This window comes from Zosterops lateralis (genome assembly GCF_965231275.1).
Source record: "Zosterops lateralis genome assembly, chromosome: 29".
In the NCBI taxonomy this organism is placed as follows: Eukaryota; Metazoa; Chordata; class Aves; order Passeriformes; family Zosteropidae; genus Zosterops; species Zosterops lateralis.
Window position 1 is genome coordinate 2,505,662 of NC_139789.1, and position 20,265 is coordinate 2,525,926.

Here is a 20,265-nt window from a genome sequence, read left to right on the forward strand (position 1 = left end):
CATCTATCTATCCATCTATCTATCTATCTATCTATCTATCTATCTATCTATCTATCTATCTATCTATCTATCCATCTATCTATCTAGCCAGCCAGCCACCATCCATCCATTTAATCTATCTATCTAATCTATTTATCTATCTATCCATATATCCATCCATCCATCCATCCACCCATCCATCCACCCATCCGTCTGTCCGTCCGTCCTTCTGTCCACCCGCCCGCCCGTCCAGGTGAGCGCTGCTGGCGCTGCCCGTGGAGCTGCCATGGCCCCGGTGTCTTTCAGCGAGTAAAAAGAAGGAGTTTAGCAGCCTCACCTCACTGTGGGTTCAGATGGAAGGAGAGTAGGGTTAGGTAAGAGATGAGGGAAAAGGTTTTTACTGGGACGATGGGCAGGCCCTGGCACAGGGTGCCCAGAGCAGCTGTGGCTGCCCCTGGATCCCTGGCAATGCCCAAGGCCAGGCTGGGATGGGGCTTGGAGCAGCCTGGGACAGTGGAAGGTGTCCCTGCCATGGTGGGATGAGATGGTCCCCAAGGGCCCCTTCCAACCCAAACCATTCTGGGATTCTGTCTCACTGTCCCCAGTGCTGGCAGCCCAGGCTGAGATTGGAGCTGCTGCCCCGGCCGTGCCCGTGTCCCTCCTCCTCCTCTCTGGAAGGAGGAATTGCTGCAGAGCTGGACAGAGCTTGGGATGAGGATACCATCTACCACTGCCACTGCTCTCAGTATCACAGAACCCAAAGAGCCATTGCAGATTTCTGGTTCTTTTTCCAGTGGGATTCACCATTTGGTGCCTTTTTTAATCATCTCTGTGCTGCACTCACACTAAGCCATGACAGTACGTTTCCTGGCAACTTCCAGTAATTTTATCTGGCTCTTGCTTTCAGCCATTTCTGCGAGACAAATTAGTTATAAATTGCTGGAATAAAGCCTTTTTTTAATTCAAAAATGCTTGGCAAATAGACATTCTTTAAAATTTTTATGCCACCATCTTTAGCTTACAACAGATCTCACTTGTGCATGACATTAAGGGCCCCTGGGCAGAGCAGTGGTGACCAGCAGGTCACTGTGCCTCAGTCCCTTTGTCTGGAGACTGAATTGCACTATGAGTTTACCCTTTTTAAAATACTTTGCACTGCTTTTCCAGGTAAAGAATCACTGCAGTTGTCCCAGGGATAGGACACTGTGAATGAGAGGAGGGCTGGTCAGTGAAATCACAGCTCTGCTGGTGTGATTCACCCCCTGATGTTTGAGGTTTCCCTGTTGGAAGTGCAAGGCTGGCAGCCTGATTCCACCAGCATAAGCAGGATTAGCTGGGATGGTACCTGTGCAACAATAACTTAGAATTTGCAGACTATTTAAATGCTGAGATGAAAGGCTCTGCTTAAGTGGGGATGCTTTCTCTGTCATCAGCACAGCAGATGTGTGTCTGCACAGCACAAGAGCTGTTGATTCAGCCCATTGCTGCATCAGAACCACAGTCATGGGAAAGCATTTCCCCCATTTCTGTCCTTTTTTCTCCAAATCCACACTGGTTCCCTGAGCTGACAAGTGCAGAGAGACTGGGAACCCCACTCATTCCAGACTGCTTCAGGAAGTAAGGGCAGTTAAGGAATGGAAATAAACAACTAAAGTATGCGTTCACTGCTTGCAAATTAACCTGCTTTATGGCTGTAGACTTTGCATAGAACAGACAGAGCCAAACATCACCTGGACAGCTCAGGCTGGGTGGAATTTATACTGTGACTGTAACAGCAACGTGCTCTTGCTTACTCACTTATGTTCTCCTTACCTCTCATGTAATAATGATATCAGCTTACACATTGGCACGTGAGGATTAAAGGCTACAGGTTTATTATCTTTCCTTAAAATACTATTTTTAGTTTCTAATTACTGATTAAGAACATCAGGGTGCAACCTTTCCAGCATCTTTCCCATACATCCACTGCTACATATTCATCATGCTACAGTGCACTTGGTTTGCAATCAGATAAACCAACAGGAGCAATGTGGGCGCTTAGAAACTAAGCCAACACCTGCTTACTCTTTTTTTTTTTTTTTTTTCTAATAGCTGCAATGCAGGCTTTTCTTTAATTCTTGATTCAAAAAGCTACTAAAATCACCAGTTTGATATATTAAATATTGGCAACAAACACATTTCTTTCTCTCCACTACTGATGTTTCATGGTTTAGTTAAAATAACTTGGAAGTAAACAGGGGTAAATGTCTGCTCTGAACTGTGACAATCACAGACCATGGGGGCTCAGATCTGAATCCTCCTAAGAAAATAAGTACAGAGAGACTTGCAATAGACTGCATCCATCTGTTTGAGCCTACAAAGACTTATTTATTCTGGTTTCATCCATTCCTTACTTAAATCATGGAATGATTGGGTCAGAAGGGGCCTTAGAGACCATCCCATTCCACCCCCTGCCGTGGCAGGGACACCTTCCACTGTCCCAGGCTGCTCCAAGCCCTGTCCAGCCTGGCCTTGGACACTCCCAGGGATCCAGGGGCAGCCACAGCTGCTCTGGGCACCCTGTGCCAGGGCCTTCCCACTCTCCCAGGGAACAATTCCTGCCCAATATCCCATCCACCCCTGCCCTCTGGCAGTGGGAAGCCATTCCCTGTGCCCTGTCCCTCCATCCCTTGTCCAAAGTCTACTGTTCTGTCCTACAGAAGCCTCTACATCAAACCAACCTGTTTTAGGGAATACTAACTTCCCTACAGATCCCTCCTCCAGATCAAAGCGGCTCAGAACTGAAGTCCTTGGAAGCCCATCCCTGGAGCAGGAACCACGTTTGCATAAACAGGTAGGGACAATGACTTTGTAAAGCAGCTTGAATGTTGCAGCAGGGACTTCCTTGCACTGTCACAAGTGTCTGTGGAGAGAGAACCCGGCTCAGCTCCCAACCACCAACACATGGAGCTTGCTGAAAGCTTCACACCTTGAAAACCAAATACATCTTTTTCTCTATACACTGAAACACATGGGTGGGTTTTATGCTGTGTGTCTTTAGCCATACAAATTAAAGTTCCTCACTAATCAACCAGCCTGGGAATAGTCAAGGAACACAAACTTCGTGCCCAAAAGGAGCTTTGGAGCAGTTGACTCACCAGGAATGTTCATTGGTACCAATTCTGTTTTAAGAACTAAACTGCTTGAAAACCAGTTCAGGAGCCAAAGCCACACAGTAGCCTGGAGGCTGAGCTGAGGTCACAATTCCCACTTTCTGCTCCACCAGTTCACTGTGGCCTTCTCTTAACAACAAGTTCCAACTGTCTGGGTGAAGAGTTACCCCATGGCTCGGGTTGCTCTGTTTTCATTGATTTCCCAGGCACTCTTTCCTGCTCACACATTTCTCACCAGGCAATTTGCACGTTATGCAGCCTCCTGCCCTTTGAAGATGCAGCAGAGTTGATGTTGAAGCCAACAACAGCCGAGTCTCTGCATCACTGGCAGGATGTTGCTACGAAGGTTTACGGGATTGACTTCTCAGTGACTAAACCTAAAGCTGAGAATACAGGAGAGCTGACCTTGGAAAATTATCTCATCCTGTTTAGAGTCACACAAAACCCTTTGCCAAATCTCTTAATATAAAATATTTCACGTCATGGATTGACAGAGTTCCTTTCTTACCCTTCCTTCCGTCCACACCAAATCCGATAAGTGACTTTTCTCAGTGAGAAGGCTCAGAGGATGGAGATCCGGTCACTTTATGTGCTAAGGACAGAATTCTCAGCTTTTTACTGTTGAAACAGGAAACACAGTCAGATCCTTCTGGAGAATTCTATTGTTACATGAGCAAATACAAATTTTGGCCAGGGTGAAAATGGCAGAGGGCATCTCTCTGCTACATGCAGGTCAAAAACCCTGGAGATGAAGGATGCAAATTCCAGTTCTTCATGGCCAACTGCAGCACTGACTCATTTTAGCTTTTTTTGGTCTAGTTTCTGGGTTTATGCAGTTTGATTTTTGGGCATCACAGAGGCAGATGCAATATTTGACTTATTTTTAATTCCTTGTCAGAATATTCTTGTTCTCATTTAGCGTCAAATTTTTCAACTTGAAAACACCAAAGCACTGTCAGTATTCCCAACCTGGGTCTGGTGAGCAGGGCCCAGATGTGAAACAGCCAGGCAGATGTGGCCTTCAGCCCCCTGAGCCTCCTCTTCCTCCATCCTCCATCCTTCCCTCGAACTTGTGCTGCTCACCTCAGGCAGCCCTGGGTGTGTTTTGCACAAGCTGCTGCCAGGCTCCCTGTTCTCCATCAGCCACCCCAGCATGGCCAGGCTGGGCTCCATCCCAGCCACCGGCTACACCAGTTCTGATCCACAGCTCACCCCCAGCCCCTCCTTCTCTAGTTATTTCCTGACACTAATGCCTGTTTTTGTTGATCCAGGGTCTAATTTGGAGGGAGCGCTGGCGCTTTGGGCAGCACCAGGGATTCACAAACCCCGGCTCTGTGCTCTGCGCTGCTCAGGGTTTGCGTTTGGGACGAGCCAGAACTCCCAGTTCCCGTTTGATAACCGGTTTGTTCTGTCGCTGGGAGACACGCCCTCCCTCTGTAAATGTTACAAATCAGGCGTATCTGCTCCATTATTCACTAACTGCTGCTGCTTCCCACTTCCAGCCCCTATTAGAGGGAGCGCTCATGCCAGAAATGTCACGGTGGCATCATGTGACAGGTGGTATTGATTTAGCGCCGTTGGCGTTTAATGTCACTCCCGTTCAGTGGGACACACGGCGAGCGCACACGGATTCCCAGCAGTGGGGCAGGTCAGGACAGAGCTCCCAGCCCGGCCCCATGCCAGGCCCTGGGACTTGGGAATTACATCGGGAATTCTGCTGCAGACCGTGACATTTGAGTATCTGCTCCGAGCTGCTCCAGCACTGTCATTAGTTTTTATGATTCACAGAATCACAGAATGGTTTGGGTTGGAAGCATCTTAAATGCCCATCCCACTCCCAGCCCCTGCCATGGGCAGGGACACCTTCCACTGTCCCAGGCTGCTCCAAGCCATGTCCAACCCGGCCTTGGACACTGCCAGGGATCCAGGGGCAGCCACAGCTGCTCTGGGCACTGCCAGGGCCTCCCCACCCTGACAGGGAACAATTTCTTTCTACAAAAGAATCTAGATCACAACTACAAATCATAAGATTCAATCCTGAGGTTTCATGGCAGGTTTACAAGCAGACAATGAGAAGAGAAGTGAGACCTGGTGTCACACAGGGAACAGTTGGGAGCAGAACCCTGCTCTACCCACTCCCCTTCTTTTCACTCCTTACAGGATATTCCCTTTTGACAGAATAGCTGCCAGTTTGGGGAAGCTGCTCACAGCCTCTCAAATCTGATGCACAGAGTGCAAAGAAACCCCGGGGAACATGTGCCCAAAACCTGGGACTGCCCAGCCACAGGAGCCATTGTATCCCGCAGTGTTCTGCTCCTGCCACTCCTGCACCCTCAGGAACAGCCTGTGGAGGATCCTTCCAGCACATCCCATCTGGCTGTGAGGAGACACTGCTCAACACTGAGCACTGTAACACACGGAGTCTCTGCCACCAAGGGTGTTTGCCAGAACAGCTTAGCCTGACCCAGAGCCAGGGCTGCTGCCAGACTCCAATCGCTGCATCCACTGGCCTGACGTGACCCAAGCCTCCAAAGGGGTTTTGGTTTAATGCTCCTTGCTGTCCCAAGGTAGTCTGCCAAGAAGTAAAACAAGGGCCAGCCATGTGCCTGATAAACATCTCCCCATCTGGATTTCCCAAGCTTTTGGGAAAGTTAAGCAACTCTCACAGAAGGCCATTTCGATACGGTCTATACATTGTTCTGTGGGGAGATGCACAGAGCCATGTGCCATGAAATGGAGCTGAGGGCTGGAGCAGCAGAGCATCCACCACCCCCCACAGGTCAGCCAAAAATAAAAACTGTCATTCAGCTGGGAAATGTCACAAAGCCCTTAGTCATTGTTTATTCTAAATAGCACCAGCTCCCATCTTCAAAGTGGTGTTGAATGACTCCAATTGCTAAATTGGAGAAAAGCAAAGACAACAACCCAGCCTTTATGTGCAAGGGTTGCTGAGGCAGTGGATCCATTGGCTTGGGGGAAGAAGGGAATATTCTTCCACCTGGCAGAGAAGCCCCAGGAAGCAGAGGCTCAGTGCTCAACGGCCACTGGAGATAACAAAAGGTGTTACAGGGTTCACTCCTGGCCTTTCATTGAAAACAACAAACCCATGAAATGTCAATGGTCAAAAGTTAAGTAGTTACTGAACTCACTCCATGCAGGCTTCTTTGTAAATCAGTACCTGTCACTTGGAGGGGTGAATGTTTTCTTGGAGACAAGCTGTCACTAGCAGCTCCCTTTCATGTCTTTCCAATCAAAGATTTCCTAATTTATAAGTGCCAGAAAGTTATAGGCAACCCATTTTGCTGATAGCAAAATTCAGTTTTAAACTTGTCTGCAATGACGCACCAAATCTTTTGCAAGATAGGAAAAAATAATTTATTTCAAGTACTAAAGAGGACAGTGTTATGGATGATGAAGCATTAATGTTGCATCCCAAAATCTCACACACAAAAACCACTCCAGCATCACATTCAGCCTCTAAGAGAAGAGCTCAGCATTGAAATGCCTGCAAGGAAAGTAGTAAACAATTAGAATTGAAAAATAATTTGGTGACACAGCATTGACTAATGAACCACAGTGAAATGTCAAACATTACATACAGGTGAAGGACAACAACTGAGAAAAGTAGAAATGTCCATAAATTGATTGCTACAATTATGAATTTCTCTAAATTCCTGGTAAGTAAAACAGGAGTATATTGCAGATATCTTGAGTAGCTGGAATGAAAAGCTGTACCCCATAATATAGTTATTAATTTGATAATCCATAAGTGAGTGGCATACTACATTGCAAATATCATGTTAAATGAACAGAAATACTTTGTGTAAAAGATGGTAACTGTCTTCATTACCAGAGATGGGTGTGTACAGGAGAGAGCACAGCTCTGACACAGAGCCTGGTGCTCTGGGATGTGTTCAAAGTGAAGCTGCATGTTTCTAAGAATCCAGTTGTGACAAAACAGCTCTTCCCTCACCATCCCGTCCTGGGGCTGTTGGGATCAGCCCATGGTTTGGTTCCAGACCAAAGCACAGCTGGGGTCACCTGCTCCCCTCAGCTCCTCCACAGGACACACCTGAGCCCTGACCAGCAGGGATGCAGAAAGGTGCATTTGCTTTCAGCTTATCACAAGCACCTACAGACACTCTCAGGTTGTCACACAAACCCTGCTTTACTGCAGTCTCCAAGTTTTTTCTAGCAGCAGCAGTGTTTTAAAAATACGACTTTACTTTTTCTCTGTTTTATTTTAGTGAACTCTTTAAGGCAACACTTAACAAGAATAATTTGCTCAAAAAGAAAGACCAAACATTTTAAAAATTATTATTTCCATTTGGAAGACACTACCTTCCTTTGCCCTCATCCTTCAGTGCAAGCATGTTTGCACAGGTGAGGTCTGTGCCACCTGCAGCACTGTGTGTACAGCCCAAGGGTGGCAGGGTCACAATGTTTCCTTCACGCAACGGCATCAACACAACAATGAGAAGTGAGAACATTTGCACACACAAAAGGGAAGCAAACACTGCACAGAAAGCAACTGCAGTCCTGCAGGAAGTCTAAACTGGAGAAGATGGTAAAATCTGAAGTCCCAAACACCCATCTGGGAAAAAGGTGAGCCTGAGGAGAGTTGTTACCTGTTGATACTCTGAACCTGAGCCAGGCAAGCACCTGAACAACAGAATTCCCTCCCTACACCTGCAGCTGTGTATGTACAGAACTGAAATTAAATATCCTGTTGGCAGCAAGCTCCTAAGTCAGTACAGAAAAGCTGTGAAGACAGGAAAGAGTGTGAGACTTCAACTGTTATTTAAATTTATATTGACTAAAAGCCTTTTAGGAGTCATAACATTTGTCACAACCACATTAAAAACGACTAGATTAATCCACTAAAGAACTTGTTAGCAGCTCAGTGTAAACTCTCATCATTACCTCAGCTCTCCTCTCAAGAGGCAACAACAGCACCAAGTAAGCAAGTATCCAAGTGTGGAAAGCCTTCCTCAGGAAACCCTCCACTGCCTGCACAGGGAGGAGATACAAGGTAGGCCTTGGACAGCCTCTTTATGGACATTGACTGTGACAGTTCTCACACCAGCTGAGCTTTCCCACTGCACTGCAGGCAGCTTTAAATAAAATGAAACAGAATCATTTCAGTTTGGGAAAAATCCTGATGAAGAGAATCATGCTGATGAATATAAAACAAACTACAATTAGCATTATCCACAGCAGCCAGTTGACAGATTTCTTGGCGTGCTGTTCCAGGCGGTCGGACTCATCCTTGAGCTTCTCGAAGTTCTGGTCTGCCATCCTGAGGGAGTGTGACAGGGTCTGTGGAGCACAGAGAGCAAATAGTGTCAGCCTCATAGCTGCCAGGTCTGGCAGCTTCCTCCAAGAGAGAAAAGGTTCAACTGCAGGTAAGTATTGCCCCAGTCTCACCACTCCAATCCCACCTGGAATCAAGCTACAGGATTTCACACATCAGCACTTGAACCTCGTGGGTTGCAAAACTGAGGGGTCACAGCTCAACATGCCCTACCTGGTTGTCCTGTTTGATCACGTTCTGGGCAGCCAGAGTGTTGTTTTTGAGGCTGCGAGCCAAGCTGAGCATCTCCTCAGCAAGCTTCTCCTGCATGTCCTGGTGGTGCTGCAGCACAGCATCCAGCTCCACTGCCGACTGCTTCTCGTCTGATGTGAGCCCTCTGCAAGAGCACAAGGGAAGAAAGGGTTTTACACTTCCTTGTGGGTCAATCTCACAAGTTTTCCCCAGGTTTTACATCTCTACAAGAAGACACAGCCCACTGAGTCAGCTGAAGCCATTATATTTTGGTTTCTGTAAGCAGACACTTCACCCAACTTAAAGCATATCTGGGATTTAAAGGTCATTGGGAAAACAGTTCCCAAAGCACTGAGCACTGGAATGAGAAATTCTGACTTACTTTCGCTTCCTTATGTTCAATTCCTCAGAATCTGGAAAAATAAAAGAAGTGTTTAGCATGTTATAAACTCCCATGCAATCACAGGCTGAAAAAACAATTCTCCTGTAAGGGATTTTTGGATATTGAAATCCTACTTAGCCTCTACCCTAAGGAATACGGGTGTCAAATGCCTACCTGCTTTCTGCAGGGAAAAGAGGACACCCAACATCAAAAGAGGGGAAAAACCCCAGCTGAATCACATCCCTGAGGGCAGGGTTTCAGCCCCTGAGTCTCGGTGTTCTTTCAGGACACGTTAGATTGGCCCAGCTCCAGCCGCTCTAACGGTAGCCATGGAAACCTCAAATTAATTCCTCCCAGTTCCCTACGTGAATAACATGGCTGTGTATTCCAGAGGAACTGAACAACACCTACTCAAAAGCACCCAGGATCACATGGTTTGCTCAGAGCAGAAGGGAACAGGAGCAACAATAAATTGCCCCTGCTAATTCTGTAATTAGAATGTCTGTTTCTGCATGAATGCTACAGAAAGAGCTTCCTGCAAGTCCCTGCCACCATTGATAACAACACTTCTGCTTTCAACTGTCAGGGTTTTTGGTTTAGTTTGTTTTTAAAAACTGCTGCCTTGAAAAGAAGTAAGGCACTAAATTAAAAGTACACTTTGAGGAATCTTGAACACCTGACCCCCTTCTTCCCCTCCCCAAAAGACTCAGGTTGATTAGTAAGAGGAAACAACAGATCAAACTTACCATCAGTAGCCAGGGGGTCCTGGGAGGAAAAAGAGAACCAAAACAGCTGATTACAAAGGCTGAGTGATAAAGGACAGCCCTGCAGGCCTGGCAGACTGCCCGTGCCCAGGATTTAGCAATAAAGAGGTGACTTCCCACCCAGCCTGGGACACTTCTGAGACACAGCCACCCGAGGCAGCTGAACACAAACAGGACAACCTGTAAAGCAGCACTGAACATACTGTGCCAAGCAGCTCGCTCCTCATCTGGCCGGTGCAGCGCGCCTTGGTCTGCAGGTGGACGGTTTTGGTGGCTGGGGTTCTCTCCTTGGCCGTGGTCGGGGTGCGCCCAGGGGCCAGGAACTGGTTTGCCAGAGCCTTTTCTGTCGATGAGGGCTGGGAGTGGGGAGAAGCAGGGAACAGTCATGGACAGGATACTCCTCTGCAGCATGAGGCACCTGGGCTGTGACCCAGAAGGACGGGGGTGCCATCCCACAGCTGCTTCCCAGCAGTGAAATCAGCCTGGACAGCAGCACTGACTGCACCTCACTGACTAAACCCCATTTATTGGCATTTCACAGCTCTCCAGGTACACCCGGGACCATCCCAGAGAAGTGTCAGGCCTGAGGGACAGTCCCTGCTCTTGCCTCTCACAGCAAAGGAATGGGAAGGATGTAAGCAATGTATACTTTGCTTTTGAAAAGAAGTTTCATACAATACCACCTTTTGACAAAATATGAATCCAACATATTTATTCAGGCTTTCACAAGGAACGCCTAATAAGATTTTAACAACTCTTATTTTGAGATGCAAGATAAAAGTAATCATAGGAAGCAGACAACAGATGAATATAAACACAGAATACTGGAGTCTTTTCAAGCTGAACTAGTAGATCTTACCAATTTTTCAGCTTCTAGGAGTCCCTTTAGGAAGTCCACTTTGCGGGAGTATTCATTCAGCAATTCTGGGGCTGGCTTGCTATTGGAATTGAAAGGTACTAAGATGAAAGCCAAAAGTTACCAGCATTTTCTACTGTTCTACTTTTCAAATAGATTTTTTTTAAAACCCCACATGGTTCTTCAAAGAAGCAGAAATAGCCTCAGGTTAGGAATACACTTACAACCCTGTGCAAATCACCTTTATCAAGTCAGGGAGGGCTCAGGGCACAGGTATTTCCACGGGGAAGCACACACGGCCGTGGTGTTTGTGGGCTATGGCTGACTTAAAGGTAAGACATTATTGAATCAAAGTGTCATTAATGTTAGAGAAGACCTCTAAGGTCATCAAGTCCAACCTTCGACTGAATGCCCACTAAAGCTTATTGCAAAGTGCCACGTCTGCTCTCTGTTTGAACACTTCCAGGGATGGTGACTCCATCGCTTTCCCGGGCAGCCCGTTCCAACGCTTAACCACGGCTGCAGTGAATGACTTTTTCCTGTTACCCCACGCACGCCTCCCCGGCACACCCTGAAGGCGTGTTCCTGACGCACAAACCACGACAGGCTCCCAGCGCTCACCTGGACTGCTTCTTCAGCTCCCGGAGCATGTCCTCCAGAGCAGCCACATACTGAGGGCAAAAACAACACTTTAAGCGACAGCATTACGGAGAAATACCGGGTCTGGCTAGGGCTGTGAGTTTAACACCACAGCGCTGCCCGTCTCGGTTACTGAGGGGCCGGACACGGTGCTGCGGGGCAGAGGGGCGGGAGGGGCTGGGCGGCCTCACCTTCTCCAGCCGCCACTCCTCGGGGTCCCGCCGCTCCGCCGCCAGCGCCTCGCACCGGCTCAGGAGCCGCATCAGGTTCAGCTCCAGCCGCGTCGCGGCCATGGCGGCACCGGAACTCGCCTCGGCGCCCAGCGCCATCTTGGGGCGGGGCGCGGGGAGGGGCGGGAAGCGCCGGGCGGGCCGTGACCGCCCCGCTTTATTTAAAAAACCCAAAAACCTCCCCCAAATCGCCCCAAACCCAACGCCCGCACGCGGGCACAGGGGGCAGCTGCGGCTCGGGGCCGCTGTGGCGGCTGCTGTGGCGGCTGCTGTGGCCCCGCTGAGCTCTTCCCTCACTCCAACATGGCCGTGAGGGGCCGGGGCGCGGCCGCGGCTTCAGGGCGCTGATGGGGGAGCGCAGGTCGCCCTCAGGTGTGTCCCGGCACAAGGTGAGGCGGCTCCGCACAGCACACCCAGCACGGGAGTTCCGCCAAAATCCTCCCCTGTGACACTGCAGCCCTGTTAGTGCTTCCCCTTTCCCCGTCCTGTATCAGTAACCCGATTAAAGGCTTCTTGTGGAATAAATTGCTTGTTAGACAGACATCGATAAAATGCCACATGTATTTTTTAAAAGTGCAATGTTTTAATAAACGTTTTATACGCGTTGGTCTCAGTTAAGGCTATTACCATATTAACAGTTCTGTAAACCGTAGAGAAAATTGTCATAAAATCATACAAAACATAGGCAACACACATTGACCTAAACTCACTGTTGGTCCCATAAGAGTCCATTGTAAGGCAAATGGAAAAGGCACAGCAGCGGAGTGGGGGGGTTTGTTTCCTGTACACTCAGCCCATGTATTTTATTCAACATTAAGGTTTACTTTCTTAGCAAGGTTTTAAATTAAACTGGAGAATATTTGCTTTTAACAACCTTGCTTAACCCTTACAGTACTGTACATTTCCGGGCTGCCTTCCCCACAGCCACTTGAAAGACCATGAACGAGTTCACAGCCTCCAAAGGGTTAAAGCCAAAGCTGCGGTCAACTTCAAGAAGAGTCCAGAGAGCTGAAGAATTTCACTTCTCCACACAGGGAATGTGCGAGTAAGGGTCCGAGAACCTGCGTTTGAGCTTTGCTGTGGGTTCGTACTCGTCCCCGAGTTCCTGAGCGTGGGCCAGTGCAGACCCTTGTGCAATGTACACCGACTGGATGCTGTCAGTCCGCCTCGCTGGCTGCTCCCTCCGCTGCACCATCTGAGACTCTTCCTTAGCGAAAATATCCTCCTGGGATTCCGTGCATTTGAACATCCCGGGAGGGAGTTTTATGTTTTCTGTTGGCATCACTGGAGTTCGACGGGGCACTTTAATCTTGGACAGTGTTAACGAGTATCTGTGCCTTGAAGCCAGGGATGCGGAGTACGAGTATGAAGAGGTTTGTGGGAGAGAAGGCACATTACAAATGTCTTTGGCAGGCATGCTGGAGCTCTGAGCACGGCAGTGTAATCCAATAATTGCTTTAAAGAAATAAGATACTTAGAGACTGATAGCAAGCCTAAAATGTAACTTGATACAAGCCACTGTGAACCAGATAATGTTTGGTCACCTGGCTGTATGCAGTGAAAGGTGTAGAATAAAAAAAGCACTTACTACCTTAATACTGACCTTCGGTATCCATCCGGCCTGGTTTGTCCTCCAGCAGGCTCTCTGTGCTCGCAGAGGTCTCCGAGTCCACGTTTTCCTCGTCAGAGCCTCGCTGGTCCAGCTCAGGTAAGCGGTAAGTGATGTCCTCCCTGCATCAAACACAGGCTGCAGCACCTCTGACACAAACACCTTCATGCAGCTCATGTTCAGAGGTAAAGCATGTAGTCATTAACTATTAATGCTCATGGCGTGTTCTCTCAGTTAGTGCTTTGTATTTTCCTTTTCCCCCTTGTAAAGGCCTAGAGAACAGAGTTAGATCCTTTTGGACAAAAGGCATCCTGCTTTACTACCTGTGCTGCCTCCAAGTGCAAAGGGCATGGCCTGACCAGGTAAAGTGGGACTTACTTTTCTTCTTTTATTGACTGTATGCGATCGATGAGAATCTCCTTCTCCCTGTTGGCTTCAGAAACATCCTCCTCTTCGTGCACCGAGTCCAGCTCTGAGGTGCCACTGTCATTTCCTTTGACCTGAGAGCTTTTACTCTGAAACACAGATTCACATGTAACACTTGTCAGTCACAAGCAGCTACACCTGTCCCAAGTTTCAGAGTGGAAGACAAATGAGTAGGTCAAAGGAAGGGCTGATGGAATTGATGAAGAGCTGTTAGTTACCCATACAAATGTTTAAAAAAGTAAGAGAAAATTTCCTATTTACCCGATTTCCAGGATTTTGTTACCTTTTTTTATCTGTCAGGCTCAGCTTAGTTTAAGTAGTCACTTGATGAGTAGTATTATTACAATGTAAGTTACATACAGTGTCTATAAAACACCAGGTGATGACAGAACAGGCCAGCAGCCCTGCATGCAGTCTGGGGAGGAAATTGCACCAGTACATGCAGTCCTGATTGTTCAGAAGAGTGTTTAAAACTGAGTTACAACCCGTGTAAGTATTTTAGTCATGCAAGAGTACCAGAAGAAAAACCCATGCACTGGAGCCAGGCAGTTGTACATACCAGCTTCCCCTCGTAAGGGGAAGAGAACCCAAGTTTTATAGGCCAGAGCTAGAGAGAGATGGAGACCAAATTCACTATATGCAGCCTCTGATCAGACAGTTTGGTTTGTATTAATCAGTACAATAAAAACAAAGAGTAAATGTATTTTCCCTCCTAGAATGCAGCATATTTTTTCACACCAGCCATCTCTGGAGTGAAGGAACTCTTTTGCCATGTCACACACTCAGTCTTAGTTCCATTGGCAGAAATACATGGGAATAGATTTTGACCAGGACAAAAGCAGATTCCCACCCCTGCACCCCTCATTTATCAGAACTTCAGTGCAGCTGTATATTTAGCTCCTACCTACAGCTTTGGGCAGCTGTTTTTTTCCAGTTGATTTTTGACTCACTGAATGGATAGACAGGACAAGTAGCACTCCCTCCCCAAGAAGTTGGTGTTTTATTTCAACACTTACCGTGTTCTGCCGAAGCAACGAGAGCCGTCGGAAAGCGAAGCTCTCTGCTGCTTCCAGCTGATTGATTTCTTCCATCTTTATCTTGTACTTCCTTATCTGCTCCTTTATGAGCATCTCTACACACCTGTGAAAAAGGCAAGAGCTTATTGAGCTGCCTCATCCCATGAAGGTTCTGAAACAACCATGGTGGCATGGGATGCTGCTCCTGGCCTGGGGTGTTTGTGACACACACGTGGCTGGAGTGTGACCACAGCGTGTCATCCCTCACACAACACTGCACAGTGATGGGGTGACGAGTCCAACACAGCAGGCACAACAGGACAGGTAATGGTGACAGGTAATGGCACGTCCTCCTCCTGGGACCACCAGAGCCTCCCATGCTGGCTGTACACAGTGGTGAGCAGACAGACATTACCACAGCTGCCAACAGCTCCTGCTGCTTCTACCTGTTGTCCCTGTGCTGGCACAGGCTGGCAGAGACACAACGAGCCTGCAACTGCCCTTCTCCACCTCTATGGCCCCAGGGGTTAGTAAGAAGTCATAAAAAGCTGTCATGTTTCAAACTCTGTTTTCATTGGAGGCAGAGGCAAGGCCAGCTATGCGGTAAGGATGGTGAAGGGTTCTCACAGCCAGAGTTGCTGGAGGGTGAGGAGAACAGAGAGGGTCAAGGACAGAACCTTCTCCAATTCAACATACAATGCAGAAGAGATCATCAGGGGGTTCCAGGTATGCAGGAGACAGCTTAATTCTATAACATGTTGTTTATTACACCTTGTATCTCAGCAAAATAGATGATTAGGGTACAAGCCCCCCCCCGCCAAATAAGTTATTTTGATGTAACACAAACCTGATAGTTAAGACTTATAGATCATCTACTTTATGCTTAGTAAAATGGAGACAGGTGGAAGGTCTCAGAGGGGTGTATGAATTGGCAGCACTGGCAGAGCCAGAATTCAACAACTCTTGAACCTCAGCTTTTCAGCTTGATACAAATAAAGTTGTAACAAATACAGGTAGTGTATTTGTACTGACCTTCCATCCCATTCCAAAACACTGCTTCTCCTCAGACTGGCAAAACTTACATGGTTGTTTTTGAAACATCCTTCATGCTGGTCAGGGGGTCAGAGGTGTCAGGACAGCGCAAGAGGCACGGAGCGAACACGATGGCCAAGGCATTGGGGGACATGCGGTTCACATCTTCTATTAAAGCCACTCTGAAATTCAACATCCAGGGAAAGAGATTTTAAACAGCCCCTGATAGAATACAAACACCCTGATCACACCTTGCCAGAGTTCCCAAATAACATGTAAGGAGGCCTCTTGGACACTCAGTATGTACAGCAGTCCAAAGAAGCTTTACAATTATCTTGTACCTACTAAGTAGGCAACACTTCATGTACCAAAGGATCAGGGAGTCACCCAGGTTAAGTTAGTCTGGTAGCTTCTTAAAAGTATGTCTGGTGATTCAGCATCTTCTCTTCAAAAATCCCATTTGCCCTCGTTCAGAGTCCAGGTTCTTGGGAAGTGCTCAGGTTCCTTGGGCAAGAGTAGCCCATTTACCAGCACCATTCATCCCTTCTCCTGAGACTTGCATATGTTTATCCTCAGTTCACTACAAGCCCCTTCTGTCTAAATCCTGGTGCTCAGATGATTCACTAAGGCTTTAAAATTTACCTCACCTGGTTTGATCCAAATACACCATGTGATAGAAGTAAACACACACCTGCTCATGAGCACAACTACCAGCTTCAATTCTTTCATTTCTAAACCAGCAGAATCCCTACACTGACACTAAAGGTGTCTAACACTTTAGAAAGCTTCCAAGAAGCATTCACAATCAGTTTCTCTACAAATGAACAAATTAAACTCATTACTTGACAAGATGGAAGATGAGTCGTTCCAAGGTATTATGATTTGCTTGTGGGAGCTGCTCCAGGACACTGTAAATGGCACAGAGTTGCTCCTGTTTCTCTGGCAGTTCTGCACAAAGGGAGAAAACACAAGATTGTAATTGCTGTGCAAGGCTAGTGGAAAGCTAAAAATTCCTAAATTCTGCTGTCTTACTGTCATTTCATTTAGCAACTGTTACAACTGAATCTTAAAGTACTCCTCATGGCACTGCAATTATCCTGCATTTTCAGATGCTGCTGCTGTTAGCAATCATCAGGTGACACAATAAGACCTCCAATACTGTCTAGGGTCCCTTAATCCCACTGAAGTTAAAAGAATCTAGGGATTTAAAGAATCTGTATATCCAGATCTGGTTCAGAATAACAAGAAAAAAAAACCTGCCCAAAAGGAAACTTATTCACATGCTTATACAGGTTTTTAGAAAGAGCAGCTGTAAGTGATACATTAAAAATAAAAAAACAACCCTGAAGCAAGATCAAGTAAGCTAGAGGAGAAATTCCCTGGAAAGTGTTTTATGTAAAATGTCTGAAATTATTGTTGTAAGTACACTGGGAGGAGCTGTTTAGTCAGCATGAGCAGCTTCAGAATTTCTTTTCCCAAGGACAGAATGAGTTAAAGAAGAAATGTTTAAAGAATGGTTTTAAAACCTACCTACAGCTCTGAGAAAATCATTGTACTGTGCTGAGGTCATTAGTGGGTCTGGCAATTCCCTCAGCCACTGCTTAAGGATCCCTGTGATGGTGTGAATAGGGTAATTCTCCAGTTTCACTGAATTTGGGTCTGGAAAGAAATGTTTTATTTAGAGCAGTTCATTCCTTTGATGCACACAATGAGACCCCATGGAAATAAGATTAGAAACATTCAAAACTCCTGTTCACAGAATCCAAATGGCAATTTGGAAGTTAAAAATAGGCAAAAGATAGTGATTTAAAGGTACTAAACAGCTTTTAGCAGCCAAAAAAAAAATATAGCCTGCACAGTGAGCAAAAAACTGTTTTTAAACACTAAGAAGTGACAGATACTTTCAGATGGAAGAGAATTGCAGGGGAAACTGGTATCATGCAATGAAGTGCAAAGTGTGGACAACACTGCCTGACCTTCTTGCAGCAACTGCTTCAGCTCCTTCATCCGATTTGCTGACCCTGATTTCCTGTAGATGCCTTCTGTGTAGAGCCCGTGCATCTCCACGTACTCCAGCAGCTTCTCCATGACCACGGGGACCGAGTTCCTCTCGCTGGTCAGGGCGCTCACACACACCCCAAAGTGCCGGGGCTCTGCGTCCTGCTCGCCCTGGGGTGACACAGGGGTGATCTCACTGTCAATTCCCCTGCCCAAGCTGGGAAATGCCATGGCTTCCTGCTGCAACCACCTTATCCTTGCAGAAACTAAAGCTGAGTGTTTTATTCTGGCTTGCTACATGCCTGATCATAAGGCAAATTTCCTGAGCTGCAGCAATAAAGAGGCTTTATGGTTCACACTGCAGGATTTCTTTATCAGTTTGGCCAACACTGCACACACACTCTGTGAGAAGGGTTCCTAAATTAGCTCAAGCATCATCTCCTAGGAGAATGCTCTGTTTCTGCAAGTGCAGGGCCCGTCTCTGACTACAGACAGAGGAGGGAACTGTTTAAGCAATTTTTGCTCAGGGCCTGGACATTCACTGTTCGTTTACTGAGAAATAAAGGCAACATTTTATGTGCACCACGCCTGGTACCACAGAACCCCACCCCAGATCCACGGGCCTTACCTTTTTCCCACAGGAGGTACAGCTGCTCTGGATTTTGGACATGCACTTCTTGTGACAAGTCAGCTTGCAAACTAGAGAAAAGAGCAATTGTTACAAGCATCCAAATCACACTGAAACACTTTTCATCTTGAATTACCCACTTCCTATATGGCCTGTTCACCAAAGCCCACCTGTAGCAGGCAGTTAGTTACCAGCAGCCTGCACACCTGAGGTGTTCACTCACCACTGCACAGACAGGCCTTCTCCATGGGCCAGATGTAGGAGGAGCAGTGCTCACACGACTGCCGGATGCTCACTTGGTAATTTGTGAACACATGGCCATTGTGCTCTTCAATCTGGTGAGAGACAGCAAAGGAACAAGTGAACTCTTTTTGCCTTTTAAAAATTATTATTTTTAATAAACCCATCTACCCTCAGATTTTCACCTTTTATTTTACAATTACAGCTGAAAGCTTTCACCCTGAAACCAAATTCCACCCTATCTTAAGGCAGGTTTGCTGGAACATTTCATAACTGACTTGCTGCCTTAAAGTTCATCAGTACAATACAAGAGATATAGTTTTGTTACTAATATTTAGTAGCTGTTCTCTTTCAAACAGCCCATGTTTGAGAAAGCCTTTAGGCTCTAAAAGAAGTTGTGGACAAGCAAGAAAATGCTTGAGTACCACCTACCACTGCATGAACTAGACCTCTACTCTGTGAAAACCAGTTTTATACTGTCACATCTTCATAAAGGAGGCAAGTGAATGAGCATGCAAAACAAACCAGAATGTCAGCACAAAATCAAGATTTTCAAAGGGTGTTTGTGTTCTGTGAGTGCACCTGAGGACTTGGATTATTGCAAGAAGAAAGCACTTACTGCACGATCTTGTTTCCGTTTCTTCTTCTGGGCTTTGGTTTGCTGCAGTGGGAAACAAAACTGGCCTTAGTCTTTGAAATTCAGACATTCGGTTCCTTTTTTTTTTTTTTTTCCCTATTGAGTTTCCCAGACTTTACTTCACCTCCAGACATTCGAGACACTATCCTGCAGCTTCAGCTTGGTTTGAGGGTTGTCTGAGCTCACACTATCAACTTCCTAAAAACCAACTGAGCTCACTGCCTGATGACAAACTCCATCTCTCAAACCTCCAGAGAACTCTTATGTTTTCACCAAAGAAAATGCACTCTTTCAGATTCTGAAAATATTAAGTTAAAAAAATTAACAATTCCATAAAGATGTATCAGCAATCAGAATTTGTTACACGCATGATGTGTGTATGGCAAGTGTTTCCCAAATAATAAAGAATGCTATAGAAAAGGTTTCTGAGGTAACACAGGTCCCTTGTGTTAAGAGAGCAACAGTGTTTCACCATTCCATAAACCAGTAACAGAATAACTTTCATACCTTGGGCTGCTCAGATTCCTCTTTCTTTGCATATCCTCTGATGAATTCATCCAGAAGGGATAGAAAGAGATTCAAAACCAGCTTGACTTCTTTCTCTTCCCTTTTTTTGGCCAGATTTGTAACTAGGAGCTGGTAATTTTCCACCAGATCTTTATAGCCAACATGGATTTGTCCATTCTAAAGAAGGAAAAATACTTGTCAGACATTCCTTTTTGATACTGTTGAGACAGTTTCATATTTTCATCTACTTAAGTTCAGAGGTGGAAAAGCACAGCCATGATCAAAGTCAAAGATAACAGCCCATGACAGAAACAAGTTAACACACTTCCCTCCTGCACTGTCCAACAGCACTTGGTTGACACAGAGCAGTGTCAGAAGAATATTGGAAAAGCTGTTGGCTCCTCTCTTTGGTGTTTAAACACAGCAGCATGAAGAGGCTGAAGACAGCAAAATCCATCCATTTCTAAAAATAAATTTATGGCTAAGTGAATGAGAAAAGGAAAACAAAGCAGGCTGCTTGAGATTACAGCAGAACTGTAATGAGTCTAACATTCAGCTTTGAATTCTATGCTAAGAATTGCTTTGTTGAAGAGCTGCAGGCCAAGCATTTAACCTGCACACTCAA

At 46.4% G+C, this 20,265-nt stretch overlaps 2 protein-coding genes across 11 annotated transcripts in view; both read right to left on the bottom strand.

The window, feature by feature from the left end:
• Positions 1-6,493: 6,493 nt before the first annotated feature.
• Positions 6,494-11,731, bottom strand: USE1 (unconventional SNARE in the ER 1). 2 transcript variants are annotated; one of them, XM_083879961.1, is made up of 8 exons: positions 11,509-11,731; positions 11,300-11,349; positions 10,682-10,760; positions 10,026-10,178; positions 9,805-9,823; positions 9,059-9,089; positions 8,659-8,821; positions 6,494-8,450 (listed from the first exon to the last, which is right to left on the bottom strand). In XM_083879961.1, the coding sequence occupies exons 1-8, from the start codon at positions 11,644-11,646 to the stop codon at positions 8,268-8,270; spliced, it is 816 nt and encodes a 271-aa protein (XP_083736087.1). In that variant the 5' UTR covers positions 11,647-11,731; the 3' UTR covers positions 6,494-8,267. The 2 variants fall into 2 exon arrangements, with proteins under 2 accessions (XP_083736087.1, XP_083736088.1); XM_083879962.1 differs by lacking the exons at positions 9,059-9,089; positions 9,805-9,823 and having other exon boundaries at positions 9,991-10,178; positions 11,509-11,645.
• A 383-nt stretch (positions 11,732-12,114) lies between these two features.
• The window catches only part of MYO9B (myosin IXB), a 41,779-nt gene continuing 33,628 nt past the window's right edge, over positions 12,115-20,265 (bottom strand). For 5 of the 9 annotated variants that reach the window (XM_083880229.1, XM_083880226.1, XM_083880227.1 and 2 more), the window contains 13 exons: positions 19,641-19,817; positions 19,116-19,157; positions 18,480-18,591; positions 18,257-18,327; positions 17,607-17,799; positions 17,161-17,289; positions 16,473-16,578; positions 15,681-15,812; positions 14,599-14,722; positions 14,142-14,189; positions 13,535-13,671; positions 13,151-13,278; positions 12,115-13,002 (listed from right to left, as the gene is read on the bottom strand). In XM_083880229.1, the coding sequence (XP_083736355.1) occupies positions 12,566-13,002; positions 13,151-13,278; positions 13,535-13,671; positions 14,142-14,189; positions 14,599-14,722; positions 15,681-15,812; positions 16,473-16,578; positions 17,161-17,289; positions 17,607-17,799; positions 18,257-18,327; positions 18,480-18,591; positions 19,116-19,157; positions 19,641-19,817 (1,836 nt within the window). In that variant the 3' untranslated portion in view covers positions 12,115-12,565. Of the gene's footprint in view, positions 13,003-13,135; positions 13,279-13,534; positions 13,672-14,141; positions 14,190-14,598; positions 14,723-15,680; positions 15,813-16,472; positions 16,579-17,160; positions 17,290-17,606; positions 17,800-18,256; positions 18,328-18,479; positions 18,592-19,115; positions 19,158-19,640; positions 19,818-20,265 lie in introns of all 9 variants that reach the window. The other 4 variants (XM_083880228.1, XM_083880225.1, XM_083880230.1 and 1 more) reach the window with 3 other exon arrangements.

Coding starts and splice junctions, on each gene's coding strand:
- USE1 (XM_083879961.1), bottom strand. CDS start 11,646: ATGGCGCTGGGCGCCGAGGCGAGTTCCGGTGCCGCCATGGCCGCGACG. Junction 10,761..11,299: donor GAGCTGAAGAAGCAGTCCAG/GTGAGCGCTGGG, acceptor CAATTCCAATAG/CAAGCCAGCCCCAGAATTGC. Junction 8,451..8,658: donor TGATCAAACAGGACAACCAG/GTAGGGCATGTT, acceptor TGTGCTCCACAG/ACCCTGTCACACTCCCTCAG.